This window comes from Guyanagaster necrorhizus (assembly GCF_019112545.1).
Source record: "Guyanagaster necrorhizus MCA 3950 unplaced genomic scaffold BT62scaffold_1, whole genome shotgun sequence".
NCBI lineage: Eukaryota > Fungi > Basidiomycota > Agaricomycetes > Agaricales > Physalacriaceae > Guyanagaster > Guyanagaster necrorhizus.
In genome coordinates this window covers 2598746-2625376 of record NW_025064880.1, presented here as the reverse complement: position 1 = coordinate 2625376, position 26631 = coordinate 2598746, and the positions used below count along the sequence as shown (strand labels likewise).

Below are 26631 nucleotides of genomic sequence, written 5' to 3'. Positions count from 1 at the left end.
GTGGAATGGCTGGCTCTCACCACCTTCCAACACAACAACCGAGTCTACTCAGCAACAGGGAAAATGCCATTCTTCATTAATCATAGATGGCATCCAAATATCACACAAACAGAATGATACTGAACTACCACCCCTGCATCTACAGACTTTACCACCACAACAGTGAAGATACACACAGAAACCAAAGCAGCCCTTGAAAAGGCTGTCACAATCATGAAAACTCAGTACAACAAGCATCAGTGGCCAGCCCACATATACTCTATCAATGATAAGATATGGCTAGATGCCACAAATCTTCACTTGCCATGCCCCAAATGCAAGTTATCAAACAAATGCACAGACCCCTTCCCAATAACCTCTAAGATTGGAGCAAATGCATACAAACTCTGACTACCTCCCTCTTGAAAAATTCATGATGTCTTCAATGAGACATTGTTATTTCCTTATATTGCACCAGTATTTCCTAACCAGGAACAACCTCCACCACCACCCCTGGATCTTATCAATAATGAGGACTACTATAAAATCAATCAAGTCCTAAACTATAAACTACAAAAAATCAGAGCAAAGGGAGGTGAGATAATAACCACAGTTAATTACCTAGTCAGCTGGAAAGGTTATAGACCAGAATCCAATTAATAGATAAACAAGAAACTCATGGATGCTGACACTGCCATATGAGACTACGAATTATCCCTAGATTAAGCCATCAGGATGATGGTCTTAAGGAGTGAGTAATATTATGATTTTCTTTCCTTTTCCTCAGATTAACTCCTATTTATGCTTAGTTAGAGTGCTAAGATGAGCACTTAAAGACTGTGGGATAAGGCTTGGTCATCACAACTAGTCAAGTTCATCATTGTCTTTCATCGCAATGATGCACAATCAGCCTTTTATGTATGATAATGATGCTCAAGGACAATGAGCACTGGAACAGAGTAACACACAATAAGTATGTAGTATTATTAGTCAGCCTTATACAGTATTTAAGAAAGCTTACTCCCACTGGTAATTCCCAGCTTCAAGCTAAAGTTTATTCCATCTCATTCTACTCTTGAGCTAGTCACACAAAGCCTTGAAGCATAGGGAATCAACAAACAGTACATAAAGTGGACTCTAATGAAAGGCTCGAATGCAAAGTCATGTTAGTTTATCACATGCTAAGTTGATCACATGCAGCTTGAGCCTAACAATTGCAGAAGAGTATACTGAAGATCTTGAGGTGATGCCAGCAGATGAGGAGATTGTTACTACTATCAAGCATGATATTGCAGTAGAAAATAGGGAAATAACTGTCATTGATGATGATGAGGAGAAAGAGAAGGAAGAGAAGGGTGAGGAAGAACAGATCTTGATAACTACAAGGGAAGGATTTGAGCTTATTCAAAAGCTGGAGGTATTTTGTGTTTCATAAGGTGACTAGGGTGGATTAGTACCACAGCTGAGGAAGTTGAGAGGGGCATTATTCAAGGAGATGCATGGAAAGCTGACCCAAAAGCCACTGACAGCATTTTGGGGCAATGACAACATTGTCACATAAAGTCACATGTCACATCACATGCTATTTTGGTTCTGCATAAATCTATAAATGCATACAGTTTTGGTGTCTCCTGACTATATGCATTGTGAGATAGTCAACTGTATAATATTACTGTTATAAGCAAGTTTATATATATACTATGAGTCACTGTAAACAATTCAGAGCCTTATACTCCTGTAGCTACCCCTTGCTACATTCCTTTGGAGATTAGTCACTGTACAGAGATACACAACTAGACTTGCTTAGACCAGCCTTCATATTCTGTGCTTTGGTTTCACTTACTGAATAGGTTTTGTGTTTTCTGCCTGCAGAAAGTCTGCTTAACAAGCAATTTCTGGACTATCTTGACAAAGCCTTCACAGCTGTCAGAAATGAAGTCTATGCTGCCTTACAAATAGGTGACAAATCTACTATGTGGGAAGAAGCACATGCTTCTACAGATGCTGATCATTGGCTTACAGGTTACTAAGATGAGTTAAAGTCCCTAAAAGAAATGGGTGTCTATATACTCATTCCATGTTCATCTGTTTCTCTGGTCAAAAAATTTAAAAGAGTAGGTCTATATTCAAAGTTAAATGAGATGAGACTGGCTCTGCAGTTCACTAGAAGGTATATGTCATCTTCAAAGGTCTTGAACAGATCTATGACAGAGACTACACAAAGACCACATCCCTCACCACTCACATAGAATCTTGGCATATCCTATTGCACCTGGCTGCTGCTCTTGACTGGGATGCTCAGCAAATTAATGTTAAAACCACTTTTCTTTATAGACTTTTGCCTAAAGATAAAACTCAGTACATGGAACAGCCAAAAGACTTTGAAGAATCCAGTAAAAAAGACTGAGTTTGGAAGCTCCAGCATAGACTGTATAGCATGAAGTAGAGCAGCCACATCTGAAACCACACTATGAATGAAGCAATGATATCCTGAGGTTTCATGTATCTTAGCAGTGAGTACTGTATTTACTACAGGAAGACTGTGACTGGCATAGTGATAGCTGCTGTCTATGTTGATGATGTTCTCTCTATAGCCAGCTTGAAGGAGGAGAATGAACAGTTTAAGGCCCAAATGCAACAGAAATAGACTATCTCTGATTCAGGTGAAGCTAAATTCTGTGTAGAGATTGCTATCTCCAGGGACTGTTCAAATAGAAGCATTGCACTGTCTCAAACTGCTCTTATCAACAGAATCACTTCTCAGTATGGTCAGAAAGATGTCCACCCAATAGTGACACCTATGAACTCAGGATTGAAGCTTCATTTACTTGATCTATCTCACCTTTCCAACAAGAATCAAACTGCCTTGCAGAAACTGCCCTACCAGTCACTCATAGGCTCTCTTATCTATCTTGCAATTGGAACCTGTCCTGATATTGCTTATGCCATCCAACAACTATTTCATTTTCTGGATACCTTCTCATTTATCCACTAGAATGCTGCCATTCATGTAGTCTGGTATCTCAAAGGCACCAGAAACCTAAGCCTGTACCTAGGCAGACATTCCAATGTCAGACTCACTGGCTTCACTGACTCAGACTGGGCCAATTGTCTTGATACTTGATGCAGTATCAGTGGATATTGTTTCACATTGGGATCTGGACTTATATCTTAGACAGCAAAACATCAGCCAACAGTCACTGTATCATTCTGCAAATCCAAATATGTGGCAGCATGCAAGGCAATGAAAGAAGCTGTATGAATCTGGATGCTACTTTCAGGACTTGGCTTCAAACAATGTGACACCACCACAATCAACTGCAATAACAACAGTGCTATCAACCTATCCAAAGATCTGTCATTGCATGCATGAGTCAAGCATATAGACATAAAGTACCACTCCATCTAGGAATGCATCAAAAACAAGGAGATCTTACTGGACTATGTTAACACCAAGAACAACATTGTGGATTGCTTTACTAAAGCACTGCAGCCTGTTCAATTCATCCACCTACAAGGATTTATGAGCCTCTCATAGATAAGGGGGTCAGGAGGAGTTCTCAGTGAGGAGAAGTGTTGGTGCACATATAATATAAGTGTGCCACTGAGAACTGTATTGTTGGAATTTTGCTATTGTTTCTATTTCATTGTGCTCATTCTAGATAACAATGTAATAATGCCACCCAGTTTGCTACAGTATATAAGTAGCATACTCTCTACCCAGCTACCTCAGTCCTTCTACAACTTACTCTGAAGACTGAGGTATGCAATTCTCTCCATCTTGCACCATATCTATTATACTTATATTATCTGTACAACATCTTTCTACAGGTGTAAATACAGTCCTTCTACAATTTACTCCAAAGACTGAGAACATCTTTCTATAGAGCTTGGATTCTAATAGCTAGGGCTCTGCATGAGGAAGAGGTCATGATCTTTATCCTCTACTATATTTTGTGGGGAATATATTGGTATTTGATCATCAAGAAATCATCACAGTGAGGGTGGGAGCACACCTATGTTAGCGGAGATGGAGGAACAATTCATCATTGCATGGAGTTGGACAAGACTATAGATAGGCTGAGGTCTTTCTTCATTGTCCTTACATCTGTTTCTGTTCTGCTGACCATGCCTTTGTCTACTACTTAGATGATGTTGTAACTAATGTTTCCAGGCTGTAGTTCAACTGAAACTGTGCACTATATTTTGATGGATACAGATAGCATTTATCGCTAAACAATGTGAGTCTCATGAATCAGCATAAGTCCATCTAGTGCTCCACCCTGCTCCACTCTATCCCTCTGGCTTCCAATGCATCCTTCAGTCTGACATACTCTATCCTCAAGTCATGCAACTGATTTATAGGCATAATTTCCATTTCTTCCAATGCCTTCTTCAACAGATCATACCAAGACTCTGCCTACAAGAATTCTTTATCATTCACATGCATGCCCTCAAAGCACAGCAAGGTCTCATGTCACATGTAGTAATACGTCTGACTGGTGCTTCCATGAATAACCACCTTCTTTCTCTGTGTTTTCTCATGGAGGATTGGAATAATGGGTGTTTGAATATCATAGGGCACAAGGATAGCGATTTGGGTGACTCCCTGGTCATAGGAGAGGTATCTGGAGAGAAAACCATATGTTGCAAGGAGAATACCCCACTTATAGATCCATATGCTTGGGATTGGAAATCATGCAGTCTCGTGTCATCTGTCTGCAAGCATGAAGTCTTCCTTCGAGGGCTGCCATGGAAATGTTTTCTATGAGGTGTGTAGGTATTCAAACAATGGCCTGTTTCTTCCTCTCACCCTTGCTTACTGGGGATGTAAGGAGGTCAGCCATACTTGGGGACATCTCCTAAGAAGGTGTTTGTCAAGCTGATGGCAAATGATGTTTCACGTGTTGGAAGCCTTAGGTTGGTCATGATCTCAGCATCATCTTTATGACTCATCTGCTCCTGATCATCATGCACAATGTGGTAGAATCCTGGGCCTTATGATCTAGCCCTTCTTTCGAAACGTACTCACCTATGCCCTCTGATCTTTCTACGTGGTTGCTTTCTTCACATGAAAATGAGCATGATAGTCGGCATCGAATCAGTGTTGAATTGTCTTTTGATCATATGCTTGCATCGGGATTTGGGATCTTGTAGTCTTTGTGCCATTCACAGGTGTACTCTGGGACAGATAGTTGCCACAGACAGGTTTCTTATTTGGAGTGCATTTGTATCCAGCCATGACTCAATCTGAATGTTGCTTACCAAGGTTTAAAGGCCTTCCATTTTAGCCCTCCCTTCCTAGGAGATGTTGACTGGGCTTCATAGACAGTGGATGCCCACATATAGGGCTTGACATTGTTCCTACATCATTCATCATCTTAATGACTCAGGTGCTCACCCAGAGACATGGATTTCCCTTCCCTACAGGCCTCTGATGTCATCCTCACCTTTGCCTGTTTCCTGTGCTTCTTCTATAGCTGCATCCACATCATCCAGATGGAGTCCCGTCAGCTTCCCACAACCCCGTTGCAAAGAACTCGTTCACCGTGGGGAATACTCTGATTTGTAGGTGTCGTGGTACCAGTCTTTTGTCGCATCTTCTAATCAAATTTTCCAGGGATATACAATTTCGATCTGTATAGCAACTACAGCGACTCAAGACCTCTCACCCTTTCATCGTAGGACAGTTCATGCGAGGCCATTAACTCAGAAACTCGGCTTGGGTTGTTAACAGAGAGGGACGCGCTCTATGAGGCTTCTTTGGTGGTGACTTGACAACAAAGGTTTTACGTGCCTATCATTTTGGGAGATCCGTGGTCGATGACCGTCTTGTTTGAACGCCGATTGGCATCTTTTGTAGAGACTATGTGATGCCATTGCATTTCCCTTCATATATGAGGCATAACTGAATGGAATTCACTGATCAAGTTTTGCAATTTTTCCCCATCTGATTGGTTGAAACCCTTTTCTGATGCGCCTGTAAAGAAGGCAACAGATCTTTCAATGTATCTCACAACCTCTGAACAGATTCCAGTTTAGCTGGACTGGTGGGATCCTCAACGGTACGGGGACGGACGTATTTGGGATCTCGGACGTATGTAATATGGTGATGATGGTATAATGATGGCTCGTCGGTCCCTTTCTGTATGCCATGAAGGATCCACCGAGGGGAGTGGAGTGAACTGTCACCAATGAAAGAGAATTTTCATCGATAACTACTGCCATTAATATGTCGGCTCTGCGATCTCGCCATTTATTCTGCTGAACTTGCTCTAAAGAGGGACCTGAGGGGATTGCTGTGTTATTCCCAGTGGGCGCGACGCGCTTCGACGCGACGTAGCTTGCCCTAAATATGACACGTGATACAGACTGCCTAAATAGTTCTGAGTTCGTTTCGTTTCGTTTTCGACACCACTAACGCACTCTGTTTGGTATTTGCTCACGAATTTTGCACGACCTCAACGACGATTTATGGTTCCCGCAAAAGCTGGTGTATTCATCCAGGATGCCTGCTATCAGCACCAGTATATCCGGTCCAAAGATACCTCTCTAATTGTTGAACGCCCCGAACGGCTACGTGCCGTTAAGTTGGGTGTGGCCGCTGCCGTTTCGCGGATACCTTCAGATGTTGACGCCGACGGAGATCCAGATGATCTCGCAGCAGCACTCAGCCGCTTGGACATCGCCAAAGAAGCGGGAACAGATAAGATGGAGATCGTTCGAAGTACAGCGTCTGTTGATATTCTGCAACATCCTGCAGTCAAATTTATTCACGGAGATTTGGACGGGGACGTTTACATACCGAAGATAAAGTCATGGGCTGATGAGAGTCGGGACAAGATTGCAAAAGGAGAGAGCGAGATACCTGAAGGATATTCTCAGGGTGACCTCTACTGTGCGTCTTCCTTCCGTATTGGTGGTGGCATGCTACTAATACTGTATGAAGTATGCCCTGAATCTATTGTTGCAATCCAGGGAGCTATAGGAACCGTATGCGAGGCCGTCGACATGGTTGTTGCCTCGTCCAAGAAGAAAGATGAGCGCAGCGGCGTCACTCGCGCGTTTGTTGCCATCCGGCCACCTGGCCACCATTGTGGTGAAGATACCCCGGAAGGCTTTTGTTTCGTGAACAATGTGGCTATTGCAGCTGCCCATGGTATGTTTCCTCGTCTGAGAAGAAAGACAGGCATTTATTTCCTGCAGCCCATCTTCAGCACGGGATCAACAGGGTTGTGATATTCGATATTGATCTGCACCACGGTGAGCAGCGTTTGTCAAGTCCAGGCTCGTTCTAAGCCTTGTTTAGGCAACGGTACCCAATCCATTGTTTGGCAAATCAACGAGGAATCCTATCGTAAAACCCTCGAGTCTGAAGGCGGTGCTCCCGATATCAAACCAGGCCCTCGAATTTACTACGGCTCTATACACGATATTCTATCCTATCCTTGCGAGGTATCCCTTTCGCTGGCTAACATATGGATGAATGCTAATGTACATGTAAATTCAGGACGGCAAGCCGCAACTCGTCCAGGCTGCGTCTGTTTCTATACATGGAGCCCATGGACAGTACATCGAGAACATCCATCTCCAGACCTACGAATCCCGAGAGCATTTCTTTGATGTGCTGTACCCCCAGCGGTACGCTGGGATTCTGCAGAAGGCAGAACAGTTTCTAGATGAAACAGGCGGACCCGGAAACGACGTTTTGTTCTTTATCAGGTAACTTCTCCTTTGCCCTTTCCTTCTCAGCGAATTGATTGGACGTTCTGTAGCTGTGGTATGGATGCGTGCGAACACGAGTATGAGTCCATGTCCCGACATAACCGTAAAGTCCCCACGTCGTTCTACCACCGGTTCGCGCAAGACGCGTGTAGTCTGAGCGAGCGATATGCGGGTGGGCGTATTATCAGTGTCTTGGAGGGCGGATATAGTGGCCGAGCGTTGACGAGCGCGACGTTCGCTCATCTTATGGGCCTGGCTGATTTACCACCAGGAACGGTCCAAGAAGATTGGTGGGGTCTGGACAATCTCATCCTGGTTAGTCATTTGTACTTGTTTTGTGGCTGTTAATTTCTGGGTTTCTCCCTTAGCTGGAAAAGGTCGCTAAGAAACGGCGAGGAGCGCCAGGTCCCGTCGAGCCATGGGTAGATAAAGCTGCGGAAGTGTTTACATCGCTGGAGAGCGGGATGGTGAAAGTGTCAGGAGTGACACCTCCCATGGCAATGACCTTGAGGGAGCGAAAGAAAGCGGGAGGTAGTGTTTCACCGAAGGGCGGTGTTTCTCCAGCGATGAAGGAGAAATCTCCTGTAAGGAAAGGCAGGGCATCACTACCAGTGGCAGACAGTGAGGGCGATTCATCTTATGGGGTCGAGCTGACGAAGAAACTACCGAGGGTGATACTGAAGCTTGGACCAAATCCATCAGTCGATACCTGACAACTAGATCTTCCGTTATGGCCTTCGACATATGTGACTGCAATATAGGGATGTTCGGTCCTGGGTTGCGTCACCACGCAAGTTCGATCCCCAGTCAAACCAATGGGAGGTTTAGTGGGTATTACAAATGTTGAGTCCCACACTGTTCGGCAGAGGTGCCGTTCGTGCGTAAAATGCATTCCGTTCCCTGGGTTTAAATTCTTGGAGACCCCTTTGGCTGCATGCCGGAGGCGACTGTGTCGCTAAATGGCCTCTGCTATAGCCCCCACCAAAAAAAAAATGTATACTAAAACTGTTGTATACCAGAAGCCAGAGTTTCTCTTGATTATAGGTAAATTATTTAAATAAATGTTTTTGGTTAATCTTTTTTCGGATCCGATGCAGCAGGTTGGAAAGATCCGGTATGTCCGAAAGATCCGGTATCCCTTTTTCTTCTCAACCACCATGGTCGGCGACCACGCGCCTACCTTCCTCCAGTCTCTCATCGTATGTCTCTTCGCCCCCTTTTTTTTTCAGGGATGACCATTTACCGTTTCAAGGCAGGCGGACTCGCAGGGACCTCTGTGGATCTTCTATTTTTTCCAATCGACACACTGAAAACGCGCCTGCAATCTGCCCAGGGATTCGCACGAGCTGGAGGGTTCATAGGAGTGTACAAGGGCATCGGTAGTGTCGTGGTAGGCAGCGCACCAGGAGGTGAACACCACGATGTCCATATTCCACGATATTTGCTTACACGTGGATAAGCGGCGGCTTTTTTCTCGACATACGACACGATGAAACAGGTTCTTCCCTTCCAGGGACCCCTTGCGCACATAGTGTCGGCATCTGTTGGCGAAGTGGTATGCGGCCCTCTGCATTCTTCTGATATGATTCCTATGACTCATGTTTACAGGCAGCCTGCTTGATTCGTGTACCTACAGAAGTCATCAAGACGCGTACGCAGACGGGAAGCTACGGTGCCGCGCAGTCGTGGGATGCGGCTAAGCGCATTCTGGCAGATGACAGCCTTCGGGGCTTTTATCGTGGGTTTGGTATTACAGTTATGAGAGAGGTAAGCGTTCTATTACCTTTTTTTTGGTTAGGTGCTGATATATCATCCTAGATACCGTTCACGTCCATCCAGTTCCCCTTGTACGAATTGTTGAAGCTCCGGCTGTCTAAATTTGTCAAACGAAAACCGTTGTATGCGCATGAAGCTGCCGTATGCGGGAGTATTGCTGGTGGTGTCGCTGCAGCCTTGACAACACCGCTGGACGTGCTGAAAACTCGGGTTATGCTCGATCTACGGGTAAGCACTTGCTACCTGTGTACATCTTTTCCCTCCGAACAATGCATAGAACTCGGAAGAGCGGCTGCCTTCGCTTATGGCTAGAATGAAGACAATTTATAGGACCGAGGGCCCGAAGGCTCTCTTTGCTGGAGCCGTTCCGCGAACGCTATGGATATCGGCTGGTGGTGCTGTCTTCCTGGGTGTCTACGAATGGGCCGTCCATGGTTTAATGGGATGGTAAAATTATTGAATTTAATCCCATTTTACTGTTGTCTATAGGCTTTGCCAACTGCAGAGGACTCAATCTCTAAATCGACCCTGCCCGGCGGCATGATAACACGGCACGTCAAATACTCATCGGGGTGGAGATAAGAACAATGTAAATCTATTTCGACGCAATATGGCCAGTTTAAGCGGACAATGTGCAGGGATCTTCCAAGCGTTCCCCCCCGCGGTTCCAAGTATTCGAAAGCCCTAGTAAGCTCTCTCTCATCTATTTCAGAGTGCTAGACGATCCTAAGCACTGCATTCAACAGCCATCCAAGAGCCTTCCAGGAGTATCTACTAATCCCATTTATAATGGGCGATCGACTGATGTCAAGGCGTTCGGGGACCAGAGTTACAGACAGAAATGGGTCTAAAGGCTGCCCAATCCAGCTCAATTTTGTTCATGTGCCAGGGAGTTTCCCTTTCGGTCTTTTTGATGCCTCGAGGCGTACACGACGTTCCATTAACGGCGGGGCTCACGTTTTTTGTTTGTTAGGTAATCCGATGCCTCCGACAAAAGCTGGGTCCAATGTGCAGAGTTTCTCCCTCCTTTCATTCAGGCAGACGCATCTAGTTTCCTTTGTGAACTCCCTTCCACTCATCTTCTTCCCAAACAACGTGCTTCTATGGCTCCCATTCGTTCTACTACGTCCATTCGTTCCGAACGATTGTCCCAGCAGGTACCTGTCGCGTGCGACGCGGTCGGTGAGTCGAATATTGACTCTTTGTCTTCTGTATCTCACCCACCAACCGTTCCTAACAGATGAAGGCTTGTCGATGTTGAACATCGTCGGTGCTGTGCACCCTGACGACCCGGTGTCTGAAGCCCCATCGTCTATACCATCCACCCCCTCTGATGCTTCGAGTTCAGCCCCTTCGCGTCGTCGACATGTCGCTTCTCACCTGTTGAAACCTGACCATATCCGCCGTCCGGCCAACCAATTCATGATCTATCTCTCCGAACGACGCAAAGAATTTAAAGACAAGTACCCCAACTGCAAGTCGAATGATCTTAACAAGCACGTCTCGGTACAATGGAACAAGTTGTCGTCTCAGGAAAAGGAGCCGTACAAAAAGAAGTCCCTCGAAGTGGCCGAAAGACATAAGGCGCAGCACCCCGGCTATGAGTACAAACCTATGTTGAGGAGGAAGAAGCAAAAACGCGGGAAAGGCAAAAAGGGTGTCGAAGAAAAGGCCATGACCATTGCTCAGGAGGCTACCTTCATTCTTTATAGCCCGCCTACTCGCACGACCCCCGAGCCAGAGGTCGCGACACCCCAGATCGCTACTCCTGCGCTCACATTCCCCATCCCGGATGTGTTCGCTTGTGCTCAACCTCTCTCGTACCCTGCTCCGGTCGTACCTCAGGTTCGTCGAACTGTTCTCCTTGTACGGGATTCACACTGACTTATCACTGCTCCAGTACGACTTTGCTGACGGGACTATGCGGCCACCTCAATCCATCCAAGTCGGCCCTCAGATGAGACCAGAGGCGAACGCAAATACTCCTTGGTATCCACATGGCATGCCTATGGTCAACGTCGACAGTGACTTCTCTCTCGGGTCAGAGCTAGGCATGTCGGACTTTAGCAACTTGGACGATGGCGTGACCTTGTCGTTGTTCGATGCAGGCTATTACCGGTATCCGTCTGGCGGGCCTATCGGAGGCTTCGGGTTGGGGCCAGGTGCTTCGAACTTTGACGATGGCGCGACCCCGCCGCTGCACAATACGGATGAGTATTTTGACTTTGGCGCTTTTCCCTCCTAAATATGTATGCATGGACAAAAAGAACAACGACTACTGTATTTGACAAAAGGTCCGTTTGTAATTGTTATCTTTACGCTATATCCATTGTTGGGTAGTTCTTCCCTTACTGCCCACAAATATTCCAAAAAATAGGTATCTATAGTTGATCTATAGCAAATAAAAAATCAGAAAATCGTACCAGCCTAACCGCTGTATATATATTACTAGTTCTTTTAGATGCTCAGCGCGCATTGTTCGAGCCTGGGGACAAAGCGGTGGGACCCGGTCCGGCTATGCGCGTGGTCGTGTCCGAAAAAGTTGCTCCTTGTTTTTTTGCTTTCAGCATTTGATTAACGGGGTGGTTCTACCGGACAGGTGAACGCTTCCGTGTTTTTCGTGAAATCACTCGGCGCTGTGATTCCTTCCTTGGTGCCGAGGATTGATGAGAGGAGGATATCCATAAGAAACTCAGTCGGCACAGTGATAGCAGAAACAACTCATATTTTGGTGTCAGATTCATGTTATGGAGCCTAATGCAAGTGTATTAGGCCTCGTCCCGGGCTTGTGTAAAGCACTTTTACGATGCAATTGGGAAAGGGTGGAATGCGGTTTTGGGGAGTTCTGTGAGAAGAGATAGGCACAGATATCCTCGGTATATTGAGTAATACTGTACCTAATAAGAAAAGGATATCTGTAAAAACTGTAAGAGCTATGTAAGCATCTGTGTAGAATGGTAAAGGTAAAGATATACACACACTCAGTCAACACAGCGATAGCAGAAACAACTGAGGTGCGGAAAAGCTATTCTAGGGTTTTTTATGGGTGATCAGTAAGTGATCGAGATGTAGACAAAATGGGTAAGTAAGAACACAGAATGTGATAGAGTAAAAAGGTAAGCAAGAAACAAATGATATTGTGTATGGATCTCCTTCAATAAGGATGTCTGGTAGGTATATGGTCCTTGACACATCTCGAAGAGTCTCTCATTGCTCTTCATAGAGAAGGCATTCATATAGGATGTGCTCCCGTGTCTGGAATGTCTCACCACAAGGACAGTCAACATCCTTGCTTGGTACAAATCATGAATAGTACTCACCTGTGTATCCATGGCCTGTTCTGCACTGAAGAACTTGGCTGAATATTTCCCTTTTCATTGCGAGACCTAAGAGGTGCCATGTTGGCTTCAGTGACAGTGGGATTCTGTTTGCCATCGCGTAGTGTCCACATTTGGGGCTGGCCTCCCACACCTTCCTCCACTCTTCCAGTGTCCTTGCCTCTGCTTCCCTTCTCAACATTGGCTCTTGTTCTGCCTATGACTTCCATTGTATTTTTCTTCTTCCTTCTTTGCCAAGTAATCTGCTCCTTCATTTCCTGCAATGTCCTTGTGACTTGGGCACCATGAACTTTTGATTGTATGTGCTAGGTTGCTGTCAAGAAATTGGCATGTGTATCGATGGAAAACTATTGAGAAATGCTTGACCAGTTTTGGGTAGGGGGTCGAATATGGCATCAAATGCTGATGTGTTGTCTGCAAAGAAGTGTAAGTGTTTTACTTCTTCATCTTCTTTCATGTAGTTCATCGCTTTCATTGCTCGGATGGCGAGGGCAGCCATTTCTCGGTCATAGACCTCTGCTTTCTCCTCTAAGTCCATGCTAAACTCGAATGCCTGCGTCCCGTCTCTGTCCCCGTATGTCTCGCTGTGAGTCATCCGTTTATATTAGCAGGTGGTAATTGTTTCCTTGTCTGATCTTAACTCCATAACGAATTATAAATGTTAAATAAAACATTAAAGTCTGTGCATTGGAATATTCACATGGTATGTAATTAATCTGCATCCTGGTATCTACACTTTCTAATTTAAGAATGGATAATCTGTATACCCCTTCGCAACCGCACCAGGAATATAGAAGGTTCCCCTATCATACGGATTGAGAGGTAAATCCTGTTCTAAACGGTGAACCAAATCAGGCTGCTCAAATTATGTTTTAGCAGGAAACAAACGTGGAGGCAGCAGCTTACATTGGAGATGAACTGTCTTCCAAAGGCAACCAAATCACCTTTCTCATCTGCTGCTTCGATACCCGATGCGCGGGTATGCCCAGCAGAGATGAATGGTTTCGGAGCCCATATCTTTCGAAGAAAGTCATTCTCCTCTTGCGGTTTGATCTCGTCTTCATCCCGGAAAGCTGTCCCGGCGACACGAGGCTCTACGGCATGCAGATACGCAAAGTGTGGATGCCTTCGCTTGATCTCGTTAGCGAAGTAGGTGAATGTCGGCACTGGGTCGGTCATTGTCATATCTAGACCATTATTTCTGGTCAGACTGGATTCAAGAATACAGAGTTGAGCACACACCTTGGAACTTATTCCACGGACTGACGCGATATCCTGTTCTCTCTGCCCCGATAGCCTTGACTACCGCATCAACAACTTCCAATGGGAACCTGGCCCTATTCTCAATGCTCCCTCCATACTCATCCGTCCGATGGTTGGAGACATCCTGTGTGAACTGGTCCAGGAGGTACCCATTCGCGCCGTGGATCTCCACGCCATCGAATCCTGCTTCGATAGCATTCAGAGAAGCCTGGACAAACAGCTGGGTATATTCGTGAATCTCGTCGACGGATAATGGACGCGGCACGTCGCTGGGCCTGGTGGAGAGGGGGATGGCAGAAGCGGAGACGTAGGGGAAGGAGGAGTCCTCTGCTGCGAGGACTTTGGGGTCTGCGCTGCGACCTTGGCCGAAGAGCTGGCAGAAGATGAAGGAGCCCTTTGCATGGATGGAGTCAGTTACCTGGTAGGGTGAGTAAGTATTGGCAATTAAAAGTCCGGGTACTACGAGCCCTTTCCCATGCAGTGATCATTTCCTGACTCCATATACCAGGGAAGTGGGGGAGCCCGCCAGCTTTTGGAGCAATGACGATTCCCTCGCTGATGAGGAGCGTACCTGGTGCATGCGAACGCTGGGTGTAGTATTCCTTTACGATTTCTGTGTGCGGTACGTTGGACGGGGTTGTCTTAAGACGCGTTAGGGGAGCTAACACCACGCGGTGCTTCAACTTTAGGTTGCCTACGCTCGTCGGCTGGAAGAGCTTTGAAGACATTTATCAATGTACAAATAGTAAGAATCCGTAATCCCCTTAGATATATGATGCTGATATTACTAGCTGACAAACACTAATGTCGCCATCGGGCTGAGTAAGAGAGGTATATTATCTCGTTGCTCCCTTTTTGTCAGCTGTTGGTTCTGGAATCTATGGTAACTCTAAAACAAAATAAGCGGCAGGCGCATTCCGTGCTGTTGACGTGGTCACTGATCGAGCGGAAGGTTTTTTGGACTGAAAAGGAATCAGCTGCATTTTGGAAGACTTAGTGTATTTGGTTGCTTGTACTTTTCTGCTGTGAAGTATTTATATATTTTAGGCACGCAACTATAAGACGCGCTGCCCTCCCGATCCTTACGGCCAGGAGATGTCCGACAATGCACGGATATGGTCCATCTACCTTGACGAAGCCACCGAGTTTGACACCAATATGTTGGCAGAGTGGGGGGATGCCATTGATGTCCTACTTATCTTTCTGAGTCACGGGTCTCTTTCAAAAATTGGACTTCCAATGGTCTAACGATATTGTAGGCGGGTCTTTTTTCTGCAGTACTCACAACATTCGTCGCACAAACGTCACAATACATGCAACCAAATTACAACCAGGCATCTATACTTCTTATCTTTGAAATCCTTAAGGTCACCACATCGAACGGCTCCCAATATTCTATTCCTTCCTCCCCTACTACCTTTTCTTCTCCCAGCCATCCCGATGAGTGGACGAACAGCTTGTGGTTCATCAGCTTGACTCTCAGTCTCATCACTGCCCTAGTCTCCATTTCGGTAAAGCAATGGCTCCATCAATATGTCGCCGTTGTTTCTGACAGCTTTGCGCGTAAGCACGCAAAAATCCGACAGGTGCGATACGCTGGACTAGAGACTTGGCAGGTACCCAAGATCATTGGTTTACAGAGAACTCGCTGTTCTGCTCAAGTAGACAACTGCACCAGTGGGACGCGAGAGGCATAACGTCCTTCTTGCTCGAAATAAACAAAGTCGCCGTTACGCTTGAACCAAATACAACAATTGATTTTCGACGAATATCACCAGCCATACGCTTCTCCTGCGACGTGTCGCTAATCCGGTGAGCTGAACTATTTGGGAGGAGCCATGTCGGTTCGTCCTTCTGATTCTTCGACTGTAGACCATTACATTAGCCACGCATGAAAGAGCGAACGAGGGAAAGCAGTCGTGGATGAGCTCCCACCTACAGGGGCCCCCTCTCCTTCGGCCTTGAATCTAGGCCTACATCGATGAACGGCCGCTGCGCCGTAAATATAAACACTTCTGTCAACCCACGACTGAAAGAAGGGAGTAATGTTCTCAACACTGTCATGACGTAGCGAACGAACACAGGAGGTGGAGGTTGAATGACACTTCTTTCGTCCCAGGGAACTCAATATTGCCTCGATAGCAGGTATAGACACCCAAGTCGATTCGCTGAGTCGGTGTATCACCATGCTGTGACTTCTACGCATGCATCGGTTAGTTTTCCGACTACATGATTAGTAGATGCCGCATCGTTGGGAGTAATTTTGGGTTCGTTGTTGCAGCAACATTTGGGGTGAACTAGAATTCGCATTGAAGCCACTGGGATGGCATTTAATTAGATCAAAGAGCACAAGATGTTCGACCGATGTGTATCAAAGCGGTCTGACTAGAACTGGCAGTAGTCATTAGAAGTATTAGAAGTCAACTTCGTTGGCTCATCACCAGTGTCATTGCCTTCGTAGGTATCACAAATACTGTCGACGTCGTCCGTTCCAATAGTACTAATAATCCATCAGCCCGTGGAAGAGGAGAAAAAGATCAAGTCTTACTCCGTGTCGAAGATGGCAGTGTCTCCGTACTAAAAATGATCATTAGCTGAAAGTATGGGGGGAACAAGAATCGAATCAGCTTACGTTAAAGTTGATTCCAGCCAAGGTGCTTCCAGAAGAGGCGATAATATTGGAAAAGGTTGAGTGCTGGGCAAATTCACACCACGTTAAGGATGAGCGGACTGAACGATGTGAAGACGCAAAATAATTACTTACTCGTCGCAATTACCGCAGCTTCTGTAAAGCTTACCGAAGTCTTCGACCTAGTGTAATGGTGATGAATAAGACAAAGTCGCAGACATGTATAACAGAATCCCGTACACAGAAGCTATCAATAGCAATGGTGCCGCCTAATTATACCCTCGTCATTATTGGTGCCTTTCATCTAGCTAGCAGCGTACCTCCATTGTGCTGGACGACCTTGTCGTCAGCGCCTTTGGCACCTCCTCCTGTGATGGTGGAGGTTTCTGACTCTCATTTAATGGTGATCGCGTCCTGCTCCTGTTCGTGAGCAAAATGGACTACGAAGGAACACGGTTCTCACGTACCTCACAAACATCCTCTACCACAGCAAAATGTTGATATGAGTACGCGTTCATTTTAAATTTATAAGCACTACTATTCCTTACCGAACCACACCGTCGCGAAGTCAACGTTAAAGGATCGCAAAGAAAAGTATGATACAGTCACTCACCATTGGTCAACGTGCACGATCCGAGACAGTGAATACCCTCTGCTTGATCTGTTCCCCTACGAATACGTCAGAAAAAAAATTAACAACGACTAGAATGAAAGTAGTTACATACGATCACGACATTCGACAGAGTCGTGCCCTCCTCAAGGAGGAAGACAGCGGCAGCATCGCCTTCTTCGGTTTGTCCTTCGCACGCACCGGATCCTCGGTCGAACCTGACGTTTCCGCCCTATGAAATATCAGTAGGGTCCTGGGGCATGCGAACGGACCAGTGGGTGTGCATCAAAAGATTCACCAGCTTCGATGGTCTTGGATGAGGAAAGACTGCTGGTTGAAAGCGGGGCGGGGAAGGTGCAGCTAGCTGCGCGACAGTTAGGGCGTGCGTTGGCAACCGCAAGGAGTGCGACAACGACAAAGGTTTTGAAGATCATTGTTCTGCGACTTTTATGAGGATAGTGAGAGAAAGACTGGTTGGTTGACCTACTGAGGGAGGCCTTCTGCCGTTTATACGCTCACTACGGAAAATTAGCGCGGTAAATGTATGATAACGGATCCCTTCGTAGCGCTTACTCTCGACTTGACACCTGATCTCCATGGCTGCACTCAACCGTGACCCTAGAAAACAAGGTTGGGTTCAAATGGAAGGGTCTCCGGCAACGACGGGTTTACATCATTGAACATCCCAGCCCAGTCGTCCCGCGCTACGGGAAATCTTTCCGGTGAGGGAGCTGTGATAACCTTACCTTATTCGAAGTACTCTGTTAATTCTATGGGCAAGAAAGAGAAGAACAGATGAATCTGCACCGGAGAGCTCAGTTCGCTTCAATGATGGATAAAGTTCAACGGTACTTTATTATTCCACTCATCACAATGGTCTTGGTGACGCATCGAACGAAAACGTTGTTAGAGGTGACAAGAGGTCCTCGAAGAAAACCTGTTGGCTGGGCCTACTGGGACCTGCGGCGATCCGAGAAATGGTTGTTCCCTCTTCCCTTAGAACAGGAAATGAATCAAACCCTCCGACTCCCACCAGAGGTGGCAGGGCATGTTGGGAACCTGCATGCGCTGTCACGAAACAATGGTTACATGATAAGTGTAGACCTTAGACCGGGCAAAAGATCAGGTTCTTTCCTACACTGTACGAACAGAAGTTGACTCTTTCTTTGATAACGAGTGTAAGTCTTGTTCTGTCTTTGGAAGCGACGGAAGTAGCCGATGCTTGCTCCGTGGTGGTTGGGAGCCGAGCCCCAATCTGAAAACCGTCCCAGCTGTCCGAGCAGAAATCACAACCGGAGCTCACAAGGTAATCTCCGTGGACATGTCTCTGTCATGGCTTGGCTCAGCCAAGGGAAGCAAGCCGGAAAAATAGCTCCAGCAGCTACCTGTCCTGGAATATCCATGAGGTCAGATAGACAATGGGCCTTCGATCATTGACGGAAATTCATGCCGGATTTCTCATTCTGCATTGATCCCGGATGGAGAAGATCGTTAGAGATATTCGGGAAATTTCATGTTGGCGTAGTAGCTCAAACAATCCTTGCTGTTATTATTAACTAGGATAAGACAAACTGACACTTGGGGATGATCAACACAAAGCTGTTACATCAAGCGACAAGACACTTACGTCTATAATAATGGCTTGGCACTGTAATCTTCGGCGAACGGATAGTCTGTGTATCCTGTTGGTATAGTTTCTCCACGAAGGTAGAACGTCTTTCTATTGTATGCGTTCAGAGCGATGTCTCTCTCTAGTCTATACACCAGGTCAGGCTGCAAACGAATGTTTCAGTTATCTATCAGATAAGGGAAAAAAACCTCATACATTCGCGATGAAGTGCCTTCCAAAGCCAATCAAGTCCCCTTTATTTTCTGCTGTATCGATTGCAGATTCGCGATTGTACCCTCCCGCTGATATCAATGACTTTGGAGACCAGACCCGACGGATGAAATCATTCTCCTCATGTGCCCCAATATCCTCATCCAGACGATCATACAAACCGACCATCCTCGGCTCCACAACATGAAGGTATGCTAACCTTGGCTGCCGCGCCTTTAGCTGCGAGGCAAGGAATCCGAACGTGGGTTTCGGGTCGACCATCGTCATCCCTGGTGCATTCTTTGAGCGAATCACTCGTGATAAGATCATGGAAATGCACACCATTTGAATTATTCCACGGACTGATCCGGTAACCAACCCTCTCGGGTCCTATGGCCGACGCAACGGCATCCACAACCTCTAACGGGAACCGCACCCTGTTAGAAATCCTGCCTCCATATACATCCGTACGTTTATTTGTCACGTCTTGCGTGAACTGGTCCAAAAGATAACCGTTGGCTCCGTGAATTTCTACTCCGTCGAATCCCGCACTGATGGCATTCCGAGCAGCCTGCGCATATAACTCGACGTACTCTTGGATTTCTTCTACAGTCAGTGGTCGAGGCGCGACCGCCTCATGCGATAATCCGACGTCAGATGCAGACACGTATGGTAGACCCTCCGATGCGAGAATTTTCGGATCTGCTGCTCGGCCTAGCGCCCACAACTGGCAGAACATGTATGAACCTTTCGCATGGACAGCGGACGTGATCTACTGCTCCGTGAATATAACATTACAAAAATGGACTGATCATTCTGCACCTCTTTCCAAGCATCTATCTGATCCTGATTCCAAATCCCTGGAACATTGTCGTATCCTCCTGCTCGTTCAGCGATGTACGTGGCCTCGGTAATAAGAAGGGTCCCGGGGGTATGAGCACGTTGCTCATAGTACTCCTTCACTATGTTAACATGGGGTATATGCGCCTTCGATGCACGGAAACGCGTCAGAGGAGCCAACACTACGCGATGGTTGAGCGATATTGGGCCGACATTTGTTGGTTGGAAAAGTTTGGGAGCCATGGTCATTGTATCATCCTAGGGAAAGTCAATCCAATTTATATAGGCTACGGGGAAAAGACGAACGGGATGGTCGAGACTCCGTCGGGGGGAATGGCTGAGTCAGGGAACACTAATAACTGAGTAATCTGGTCGGGTAGGCGGAACCATGATCTCGCAGGAAGGCAAAAAATTGGCAGAGCGAGGACGGCATATCACTTCGTATTTGACGTGCAACTGACGATGGTGGTGGTGGTGGAGAGTACGCATAAGTCGTCGACGTCGTTGAAGATCTCAATCGGCGAGCAACGGAGAGCATTGCCAATCAGCGTCAAATATGACTAATGGGGCGATCCCATCATCGCACGTCATTTCCGCCTGTTTCATACGTTCTTCGATGACTGACTTGCATTTCGGCATTGTCAAGGGTATCGACGTTACTGATGCCTATTTGACAGCGTGCACAGAGCTATTTGGGGCCCACTATGGAGTCTGGAGTAGCGAAGCTGCTAAACAAAATTCTCTTCTGAAACCAGGTATGTGTAAAAAAAAATACAGATGCCGCAGGCCATCCTGGCATCATTCGCCCACTGAAAGGTATTTCATCCTAGGCGCACATGTAAAATTGTCGCCTTCGAAAGCACGTGCGGAGTGTCTCAGTGATCCAGCGCATACGACACTTGCACTTTGTACACTCAATGATGGTACCCTTGTCGGCTATGCCTTTGCCACCCAATGGAGCTATGGAGATGGTAAGCCACAGATGGGAATACACTTCTGGCACTTACTGTGCTCTCCAGGACTCGTCAGCTGGATTACACAGCTTGTGGTACACTCAAAGCATCGTCGCAGAGGAATCGCAACGATGCTTCTCCGCATGCTGCGCAATGGCTCAGGTTCTTCTGCTTTTGGCTTAGTTTCCTCTCACCCTGCGGCCTGTATTGCTTTATCGGCAATCGGAGGCGAGCGCTAGTGCTCTGGTGACTACTAGGTATCGTTGACCGGCCTGTATACTTTACAGATCGTCATTGGATCAACAATATCGACCTCGACTTCATCCGTCGCACCGCCCCTAGGATGTTATCGGTGGCGACGGTGGACTACCTCAAGGACGCTCAACTTCGGGGATCGCTTTTTGAGGAGCGGCCCGCTGCCGGGACAGTCTCTTCTGTCGATACAAAGTTTTATGTTGATCGCGAAGAGCCGCTAGCTGCTCTGAAGGCACATGTTGCATCTTCAGGATCGTGGCCCTTGGGTGAGCTGCTCGAAGGCCATGAATTTCTGATCGTTGTCAAGGTTCTCCCTCTCTGATCGATATCTCTTTCTTATGTCCTTGTTTGTACTAAATGTATCATAGCATGTATTACAATAATCTTATCTTGCGCCATCTGGAAAACCTTCCTTCCAGCTGACATCTCAATGATCCTTAGTCGATTGATTCGCCCTTTCGGTGAACTATAAGAATGATAATAGGTTCGGTAGCTCTTAATCCCATTATAACTTGCAGTTAAGATCATGACGATGGCCGCAGGTGTTGGCCAATCCTTGGACTCGCAGAGATCTTGGGTAAGATATTGTTGATCCAATGACGATCTGTAAAGTATATAGGCCGGTCAACGATACCTAGTAGTCACCAGAGCACTAGCGCTCGCCTCCGATTGCCGATAAAGCAATACAGGCCGCAGGGTGAGAGGAAACTAAGCCAAAAGCAGAAGAACCTAAGCCAAAAGCAGGGGAAAGTCTACCCAGGTCCCGTTGATGATCACTCGTCTCAAGAACTCCACCAATGGGTCCTGGTGGTTATTCAAAGGAGATAGTAAGTGACGGTGCACATTATATCTCTATGACTACGTAGCTGTTTTTCTTATCTTACTACGAAAGTTGTACATGTTGCCGAGATTAAATCCTGGGCGACCTATTGATTTCTTGGTTCATCGTCTCGCATGCTGCAGCGGAGCCTTATAATTGTAGAGTAGGTTTTAATTCTGCATCATCTTCACATATCTATAACGCGTTCTGACCGGCAGGCACAGATTCCCTGCTCTGAGTATATATATTATAATGGTTTCCTCTTCCATTTCAACCCCTCATTGATCCATTCCTTGTCCCCATCATCTCTCCACCAACACTTATATTTTTAGTTGATGACATTCCCTTATTTTGTGGTAGGGTCCGACATGAAACAAATTTTTACTGTTTAAATTACTGTTAGTTAATGCACGTGATCGTGTATGTTACTAATGCTTTCCCACGACCTTCCTGCAACGTCCGATCATATTCTAACCTGGTAACCAGCCCGTGTCTTTTCCTTTCGGGCCCTCTCTCTTGTATCGCGCAGAACAAAAACTCAAGTGGCTCTGGTTATCCCCTCGATGCTGATCTACAATGCCCTTGTCATGCGAGTATCTCTGCTTATTCATTCAACAGTCTTTGAATGCGACCGACGCAGCGGTGAACGCAACACCCGCTGGGCCGTCCAACAGCCCCCGACTCTTCACCCCAAGAAATACGAATAACCACCATTGGTAGGATGCCCATCTGCTTGTGAATACTTGTACATTGAGCTGACTGGGAACACCAGGTTTGTCTTACTTTTGCCCAAATGCTCCCTCTGCATTGCGGCAATCACCATCCCGACTAAAAATCACTAAAACAGAGTACATCAAGCAGTATCTGTCGGTCTTCTTGGTCTGTATCAGTAGTTTCCTAGACTTGGCCGGTCTCATGCACCTACCTTTATCCAGAATAACTTGAAGAACGTCAGTATGGATTTTTCACAGCAAGGTTACATATTGATTGATGTACTTTCTGGTTCAATCAGGTGTTGTCGACAGTCGAGCGCTGAAAGCGGACATCTGAGCATTGCGTGTCAACCTGGTCATACTGCCCCGGTTGGAGAAGGGTCAAATGAAAAAGACCTGACGTCCACCTTTTAATCTTGGCCTGTTACCCGCAGATGCGGACATTTTCACAGCTCAACGATGTGTATGGACTAACGCATTTTTTGGTTCGCATCCGATCAGTCTTATTTGTGCGTACTGTAAGTTCTATATGATAGCAGCCCGACGACGAGGCGCATCTTTTTTCTAAGCCTCGGTCGATCTTTACGGAACCGTTGCGTCAACTTCATATAAAACGTCGAACCAGCTTGGTAACGCTTGCTCGGATCTTGTAGGCATAGCCTCGCTATCGTTCATGTGCTGCGTTGATGTAATCGCCCTAGGCCTGAAGAACCGTTCTTTTATTGGGCGAATCGAGCTTAGACTTATCTCTCGTGTCCAGACCCTTTTCCGGAAAAAACAAACAATGAACGATAAATGATACGCCATCGATCAAGTTCGCAAGCTTCTGATCAGCGTGAGGTAGTGTTGGAAAGGGTCCTTTTGGGACGAAGCAAGAGCACTGTTGGACCGTCTGGCTTCATCTGTCTAGTATACCGGATCCAATCCTCGAGGATAAGCCCTACCCACCAGGCCTGCCCAGCCGCAGTTGAACGCTCTTAGGATTTGCTTAGGATCCGTTGAAGCCTTGCGTTCGGAAACGCGATCCGTAGTTTCGGAGTCCGCTTTGTATTCGAAGATTCTAACCTCGGGCAGCGTATCCTGTTCTCATTGCCGAAACTCAGCCTAACGAAATCGCATTTGCTATTTATCCGACTCACGGGAGCATTATGTATCTAAATTATTATTATTTGGACATAACGCTTTCGTATCCGAAGTCCGTTATTCCCCGCACCTTCATCCAATGCATGCGTGTCGATAGCATCGATGGACGGATCCTCCGTACGGGTTTTCTCACTATGCAGGGTTCATTCGTACATCACAATTCCATCCGGACGACGAAACTGGTGACCAACGGCCGATTGTCATGTGTGAGACGAAAAACGTTGCTGGTGACAACCTGGGGCTGCATTTTTGACAGCGTCTATTCAGAAACAGGTTCCCTTCAATTGTGATATACCATGGACGGCCACTCGATGTTAGGAGTTAGGAAAGACGTATTAGATGTGTAGATAAAAAGGGATATCAGCCGCAGATTCTTCTTCAGGGCAGGGTGGATGGACATGTCCATTATTACACACAATGAATAAATATCACTCCGGGCTCCAAGTGAATTCCCAACGGACCAGCAACATGACTTGGCCCGAATGGCAAATTCGAAACCACGAGGTGCTGACTAAGCCACGATGCAGAAGGCGGAAATCCAGCACGCACTGGCAGGTTCTATCTCCCCACCATCACTCACCGCTAGCAGCACGCCAGAGGGCTGCATTTCTTTCGATTCTACCATGACAACGTACTATTTCCTCTAACCTGTTGTCTTGCTGTGAGTCCTATATTCTGCCTACCAATTTTCCGCTTTTTTCGAGGAAATCGGACAATCTGACGATTCTCTATCCAGGCTTGAAATTACTCCCTAATGGCCCGGATGGACTACACGTCGGTTGTGTACGACCAGCAGCCATCGTCTGATGACCTTACATCCGCTTCCTTCGATTCACATTCGACTTGTTCAAATCTATTCGGAATTTCGTGTACAAATAATCCTTCCTCTCTCGACGGCACCGGAAAAGTAGGCCACATCTGCGATGACGATGGCCTGCAAGGTGAAGTGTTGGCCGCGTATCCTTCTCCTCCATCAAGCAGCTCACCACTGGGGCGGAGTGTGCCGCTTCCCACTCTTTGTGTGGCTTATATACTACCTAGGGGAGCCACATATGGGGGTATACTAGACTCGCCAGTGCTCGTAGACCATGACCTGGGCATGTCATTCCTACCGCTTTCACCACCTCCTACCCTTCCTACTCCGACAACGGCTCTTCCCCCGACGGACGAACCAGCGGCCCCGCCTCTGCCTTTTGCCCCGCCGCTTGATCTCTCTCTGCCATTCCCCCTCATTAGTGACGACAGCCTTCTCTCGCCTCTTTCACCTGAATGGGAGTCCAGCAAGATTACGGATATTCGGAGTAGTCCTACTCATACGGAACCAAGTGTTCTACTAGCAGAGCATCACCCAGAGGACAATACCACATCTCCGCTGTCACCGTTATCACCTCTAGATGTCGACGATTCCCAACCTGGTCTTAGCCACTATTACGAGCCTTCCCCGCAGCAACTGGACTCTATCGATTCCGACGTGGATTGGTGGCTCCAGTCACCAACCATGCGTACTCACACGCTTCCCCCGGATGAACTCGAATCTCCCCCGGACGACTCTTTCTATTCATTGATATACGATTTTGTCCCGGACGACGCACCTCATGTGCCACATCCTAGTCCGACGATCCAGCCCCTCGATCTACCAGATGATCCATACGATCCGCCAATACAGCCTTTCTCCCTTCTTGCGCCACCTAACGAAAATTCTCTTCAACCAGAACCGTCTGATCGTCATAGTCTGTTACTCATAGATTACGCCAATGATGTACCCCAGCCACGTTCCCCCTCCCCAGAAAATTTTGACCTCAACCCCTTGGTTGTCAACGGTTGTTCAGATCCTGACCTTCAAAAACTGATCGAGCTACGCAAGCGGTCTCAAGCCGCCGAGCGTGTAGCGAGGCAGTTGGAGTATACCATGCTCGATCGTGGCGATATGCTGGCACGAGCAGAGGCGAAGCGCGAACGGAAGCGTGAGAAAGAGAGGACGAGGGAGATTTCTGCTTTGCTCAGGCTGAAGTTGGGTGATGAGATCGTCATGTCGCCGCGGAGCGAAGAGTCGTCTCCGCTGAGGAGTATGCAGCCGATGAAGAAGAAGTCAAGGTCGCCGAAGAAGGTCATTGCCAGTATGGCGCACCTGGTCGCGCGGATGGTGTTCCGGAGACACGATACGGTGCTCCCTCTGTCGAAATCGGCCCAAGATCAGGCTCGGCCTTCTGGTTCTCCTCTTCGGAAGTCATGGGCAGTGAGGCTTGATTCAGAGGACGAGGATGAAGAAGAAGATATGCTAAGCTTGGGGTTGGGTGGATTTGATGATGGATCAGACGGATTATGGACTATACCAAAAACTGGAGGTTGTTGGAGAGGTGACTGACGAATGGTTGGTTTTTTCTCACTTCCGTTATCTTTTCGTTGTGGATTTCTTATCATATTGTTCCAGGAAATCTGGAATATTGTACTAGTATAGTTCGAGGACCTACAGCGTTCGTCCTTTTGGTATGCCTTCTTCCTCAACTATTTTGTAGCTTTTAGTGTGGTTTAGCATGTTAATTATTCTCCTATACCCTTCGTGACCTCTGGCTTGAGATCGAATGGGTGTGATGGCCTTGGAATGTTATATTCAAGGGCATCTTCGATGACTTGACTCAAACAGGGTCGTTGTCGTGATATCAACGCCGGCGGCACGCTTGTCTTCCCTCCTTTCGAATCCTCGATCCGGCAAGCTCGCGACAAGGCCCCCGTTCGAAGAACAGCTCTTTGTGAGAAGAACGATACAC

The 26631-nt window shown here is 46.9% G+C and overlaps 10 protein-coding genes across 10 annotated transcripts; 7 read left to right on the top strand and 3 right to left on the bottom strand.

Moving 5' to 3' along the window:
* Window positions 1-6391: 6391 nt before the first annotated feature.
* Window positions 6392-8748, top strand: BT62DRAFT_1070881 (Arginase/deacetylase). The gene is made up of 7 exons (XM_043178703.1): window positions 6392-6877; window positions 6929-7138; window positions 7186-7242; window positions 7289-7434; window positions 7490-7701; window positions 7755-8019; window positions 8073-8748. The coding sequence occupies exons 1-7, from the start codon at window positions 6454-6456 to the stop codon at window positions 8415-8417; spliced, it is 1659 nt and encodes a 552-aa protein (XP_043046727.1). The 5' UTR covers window positions 6392-6453; the 3' UTR covers window positions 8418-8748.
* A 113-nt stretch (window positions 8749-8861) lies between these two features.
* Window positions 8862-9931, top strand: BT62DRAFT_879959 (S-adenosylmethionine transporter; the record flags this gene model as incomplete). Its single annotated transcript, XM_043182608.1, has 6 exons — window positions 8862-8903; window positions 8957-9113; window positions 9165-9259; window positions 9313-9471; window positions 9523-9708; window positions 9758-9931. 6 exons carry the CDS (start codon window positions 8862-8864, stop codon window positions 9929-9931), a joined length of 813 nt encoding a protein of 270 aa, XP_043046726.1.
* Window positions 9932-10866: 935 nt separating this feature from the next.
* BT62DRAFT_873007 (high mobility group box) lies at window positions 10867-11094 on the top strand (the record flags this gene model as incomplete). Its single annotated transcript, XM_043182533.1, has 1 exon — window positions 10867-11094. A coding segment is annotated over one exon (228 nt), but the record flags the coding sequence as incomplete, so codon positions are not given.
* On the top strand, window positions 11074-11929 carry BT62DRAFT_52492 (uncharacterized protein). The gene has a single exon (XM_043181255.1). It carries the CDS (start codon window positions 11273-11275, stop codon window positions 11723-11725), a length of 453 nt encoding a protein of 150 aa, XP_043046724.1. The 5' UTR covers window positions 11074-11272; the 3' UTR covers window positions 11726-11929.
* Window positions 11930-13457: 1528 nt separating this feature from the next.
* On the bottom strand, window positions 13458-15028 carry BT62DRAFT_925756 (FMN-linked oxidoreductase). The gene is given in 7 exon segments (XM_043184888.1): window positions 13458-13521; window positions 13605-13640; window positions 13695-14047; window positions 14115-14538; window positions 14549-14703; window positions 14771-14826; window positions 14873-15028. The coding sequence occupies 7 exon segments, from the start codon at window positions 14893-14895 to the stop codon at window positions 13492-13494; spliced, it is 1077 nt and encodes a 358-aa protein (XP_043046723.1). The 5' UTR covers window positions 14896-15028; the 3' UTR covers window positions 13458-13491.
* Window positions 15029-15134: 106 nt separating this feature from the next.
* On the top strand, window positions 15135-15778 carry BT62DRAFT_878890 (uncharacterized protein; the record flags this gene model as incomplete). Its single annotated transcript, XM_043182569.1, is given in 2 exon segments — window positions 15135-15323; window positions 15341-15778. Coding segments are annotated over 2 exon segments (627 nt in total), but the record flags the coding sequence as incomplete, so codon positions are not given.
* Window positions 15779-16466: 688 nt separating this feature from the next.
* BT62DRAFT_915502 (uncharacterized protein) lies at window positions 16467-17754 on the bottom strand (the record flags this gene model as incomplete). The annotated part of the gene is made up of 9 exons (XM_043183941.1): window positions 16467-16581; window positions 16630-16658; window positions 16714-16811; window positions 16880-16892; window positions 17031-17150; window positions 17178-17253; window positions 17324-17379; window positions 17436-17552; window positions 17593-17754. The coding sequence occupies 9 exons, from the start codon at window positions 17752-17754 to the stop codon at window positions 16467-16469; spliced, it is 786 nt and encodes a 261-aa protein (XP_043046721.1).
* A 951-nt stretch (window positions 17755-18705) lies between these two features.
* BT62DRAFT_1070878 (NADH:flavin oxidoreductase/NADH oxidase) lies at window positions 18706-20493 on the bottom strand. The gene is made up of 6 exons (XM_043178702.1): window positions 20286-20493; window positions 19962-20237; window positions 19482-19911; window positions 19146-19429; window positions 18948-19093; window positions 18706-18897 (listed from the first exon to the last, which is right to left on the bottom strand). Exons 2-5 carry the CDS (start codon window positions 20226-20228, stop codon window positions 18950-18952), a joined length of 1125 nt encoding a protein of 374 aa, XP_043046720.1. The 5' UTR covers window positions 20229-20237; window positions 20286-20493; the 3' UTR covers window positions 18706-18897; window positions 18948-18949.
* A 93-nt stretch (window positions 20494-20586) lies between these two features.
* On the top strand, window positions 20587-21611 carry BT62DRAFT_940616 (uncharacterized protein). Its single transcript, XM_043187761.1, has 4 exons — window positions 20587-20734; window positions 20810-20950; window positions 20999-21160; window positions 21220-21611. The coding sequence occupies exons 1-4, from the start codon at window positions 20596-20598 to the stop codon at window positions 21507-21509; spliced, it is 732 nt and encodes a 243-aa protein (XP_043046719.1). The 5' UTR covers window positions 20587-20595; the 3' UTR covers window positions 21510-21611.
* Window positions 21612-24308: 2697 nt separating this feature from the next.
* On the top strand, window positions 24309-26376 carry BT62DRAFT_52041 (uncharacterized protein). The gene is made up of 2 exons (XM_043181243.1): window positions 24309-24524; window positions 24600-26376. The coding sequence occupies exon 2, from the start codon at window positions 24618-24620 to the stop codon at window positions 26226-26228; it is 1611 nt and encodes a 536-aa protein (XP_043046718.1). The 5' UTR covers window positions 24309-24524; window positions 24600-24617; the 3' UTR covers window positions 26229-26376.
* The last annotated feature ends 255 nt before the right edge of the window (window positions 26377-26631 follow it).

What these genes read in the sequence shown, in the direction of transcription:
- BT62DRAFT_1070881 (XM_043178703.1), top strand. Translation starts at nt 6,454, where the DNA reads ATGGTTCCCGCAAAAGCTGGTGTATTCATCCAGGATGCCTGCTATCAG. An exon ending in TTCTATCCTATCCTTGCGAG is followed by an intron (nt 7,435 to 7,489) that starts GTATCCCTTTCG and finishes ATGTAAATTCAG; the next exon opens with GACGGCAAGCCGCAACTCGT. An exon ending in GTCTGGACAATCTCATCCTG is followed by an intron (nt 8,020 to 8,072) that starts GTTAGTCATTTG and finishes TTTCTCCCTTAG; the next exon opens with CTGGAAAAGGTCGCTAAGAA.
- BT62DRAFT_52492 (XM_043181255.1), top strand. Translation starts at nt 11,273, where the DNA reads ATGTGTTCGCTTGTGCTCAACCTCTCTCGTACCCTGCTCCGGTCGTAC.
- BT62DRAFT_52041 (XM_043181243.1), top strand. Translation starts at nt 24,618, where the DNA reads ATGGCCCGGATGGACTACACGTCGGTTGTGTACGACCAGCAGCCATCG.
- BT62DRAFT_1070878 (XM_043178702.1), bottom strand. Translation starts at nt 20,228, where the DNA reads ATGACCATGGCTCCCAAACTTTTCCAACCAACAAATGTCGGCCCAATA. An exon ending in TCCGTGGAATAATTCAAATG is followed by an intron (nt 19,430 to 19,481) that starts GTGTGCATTTCC and finishes AGAATGCACCAG; the next exon opens with GGATGACGATGGTCGACCCG. An exon ending in GAAGGCACTTCATCGCGAAT is followed by an intron (nt 19,094 to 19,145) that starts GTATGAGGTTTT and finishes ATTCGTTTGCAG; the next exon opens with CCTGACCTGGTGTATAGACT.
- BT62DRAFT_940616 (XM_043187761.1), top strand. Translation starts at nt 20,596, where the DNA reads ATGACTGACTTGCATTTCGGCATTGTCAAGGGTATCGACGTTACTGAT. An exon ending in AAATTCTCTTCTGAAACCAG is followed by an intron (nt 20,735 to 20,809) that starts GTATGTGTAAAA and finishes ATTTCATCCTAG; the next exon opens with GCGCACATGTAAAATTGTCG. An exon ending in TGCTTTATCGGCAATCGGAG is followed by an intron (nt 21,161 to 21,219) that starts GCGAGCGCTAGT and finishes TATACTTTACAG; the next exon opens with ATCGTCATTGGATCAACAAT.
- BT62DRAFT_925756 (XM_043184888.1), bottom strand. Translation starts at nt 14,895, where the DNA reads ATGGCGACATTAGTGTTTGTCAG. An exon ending in AGCCGACGAGCGTAGGCAAC is followed by an intron (nt 14,704 to 14,770) that starts CTAAAGTTGAAG and finishes CGTCCAACGTAC; the next exon opens with CGCACACAGAAATCGTAAAG. An exon ending in GCCTCCACGTTTGTTTCCTG is followed by an intron (nt 13,641 to 13,694) that starts CTAAAACATAAT and finishes AACAGGATTTAC; the next exon opens with CTCTCAATCCGTATGATAGG.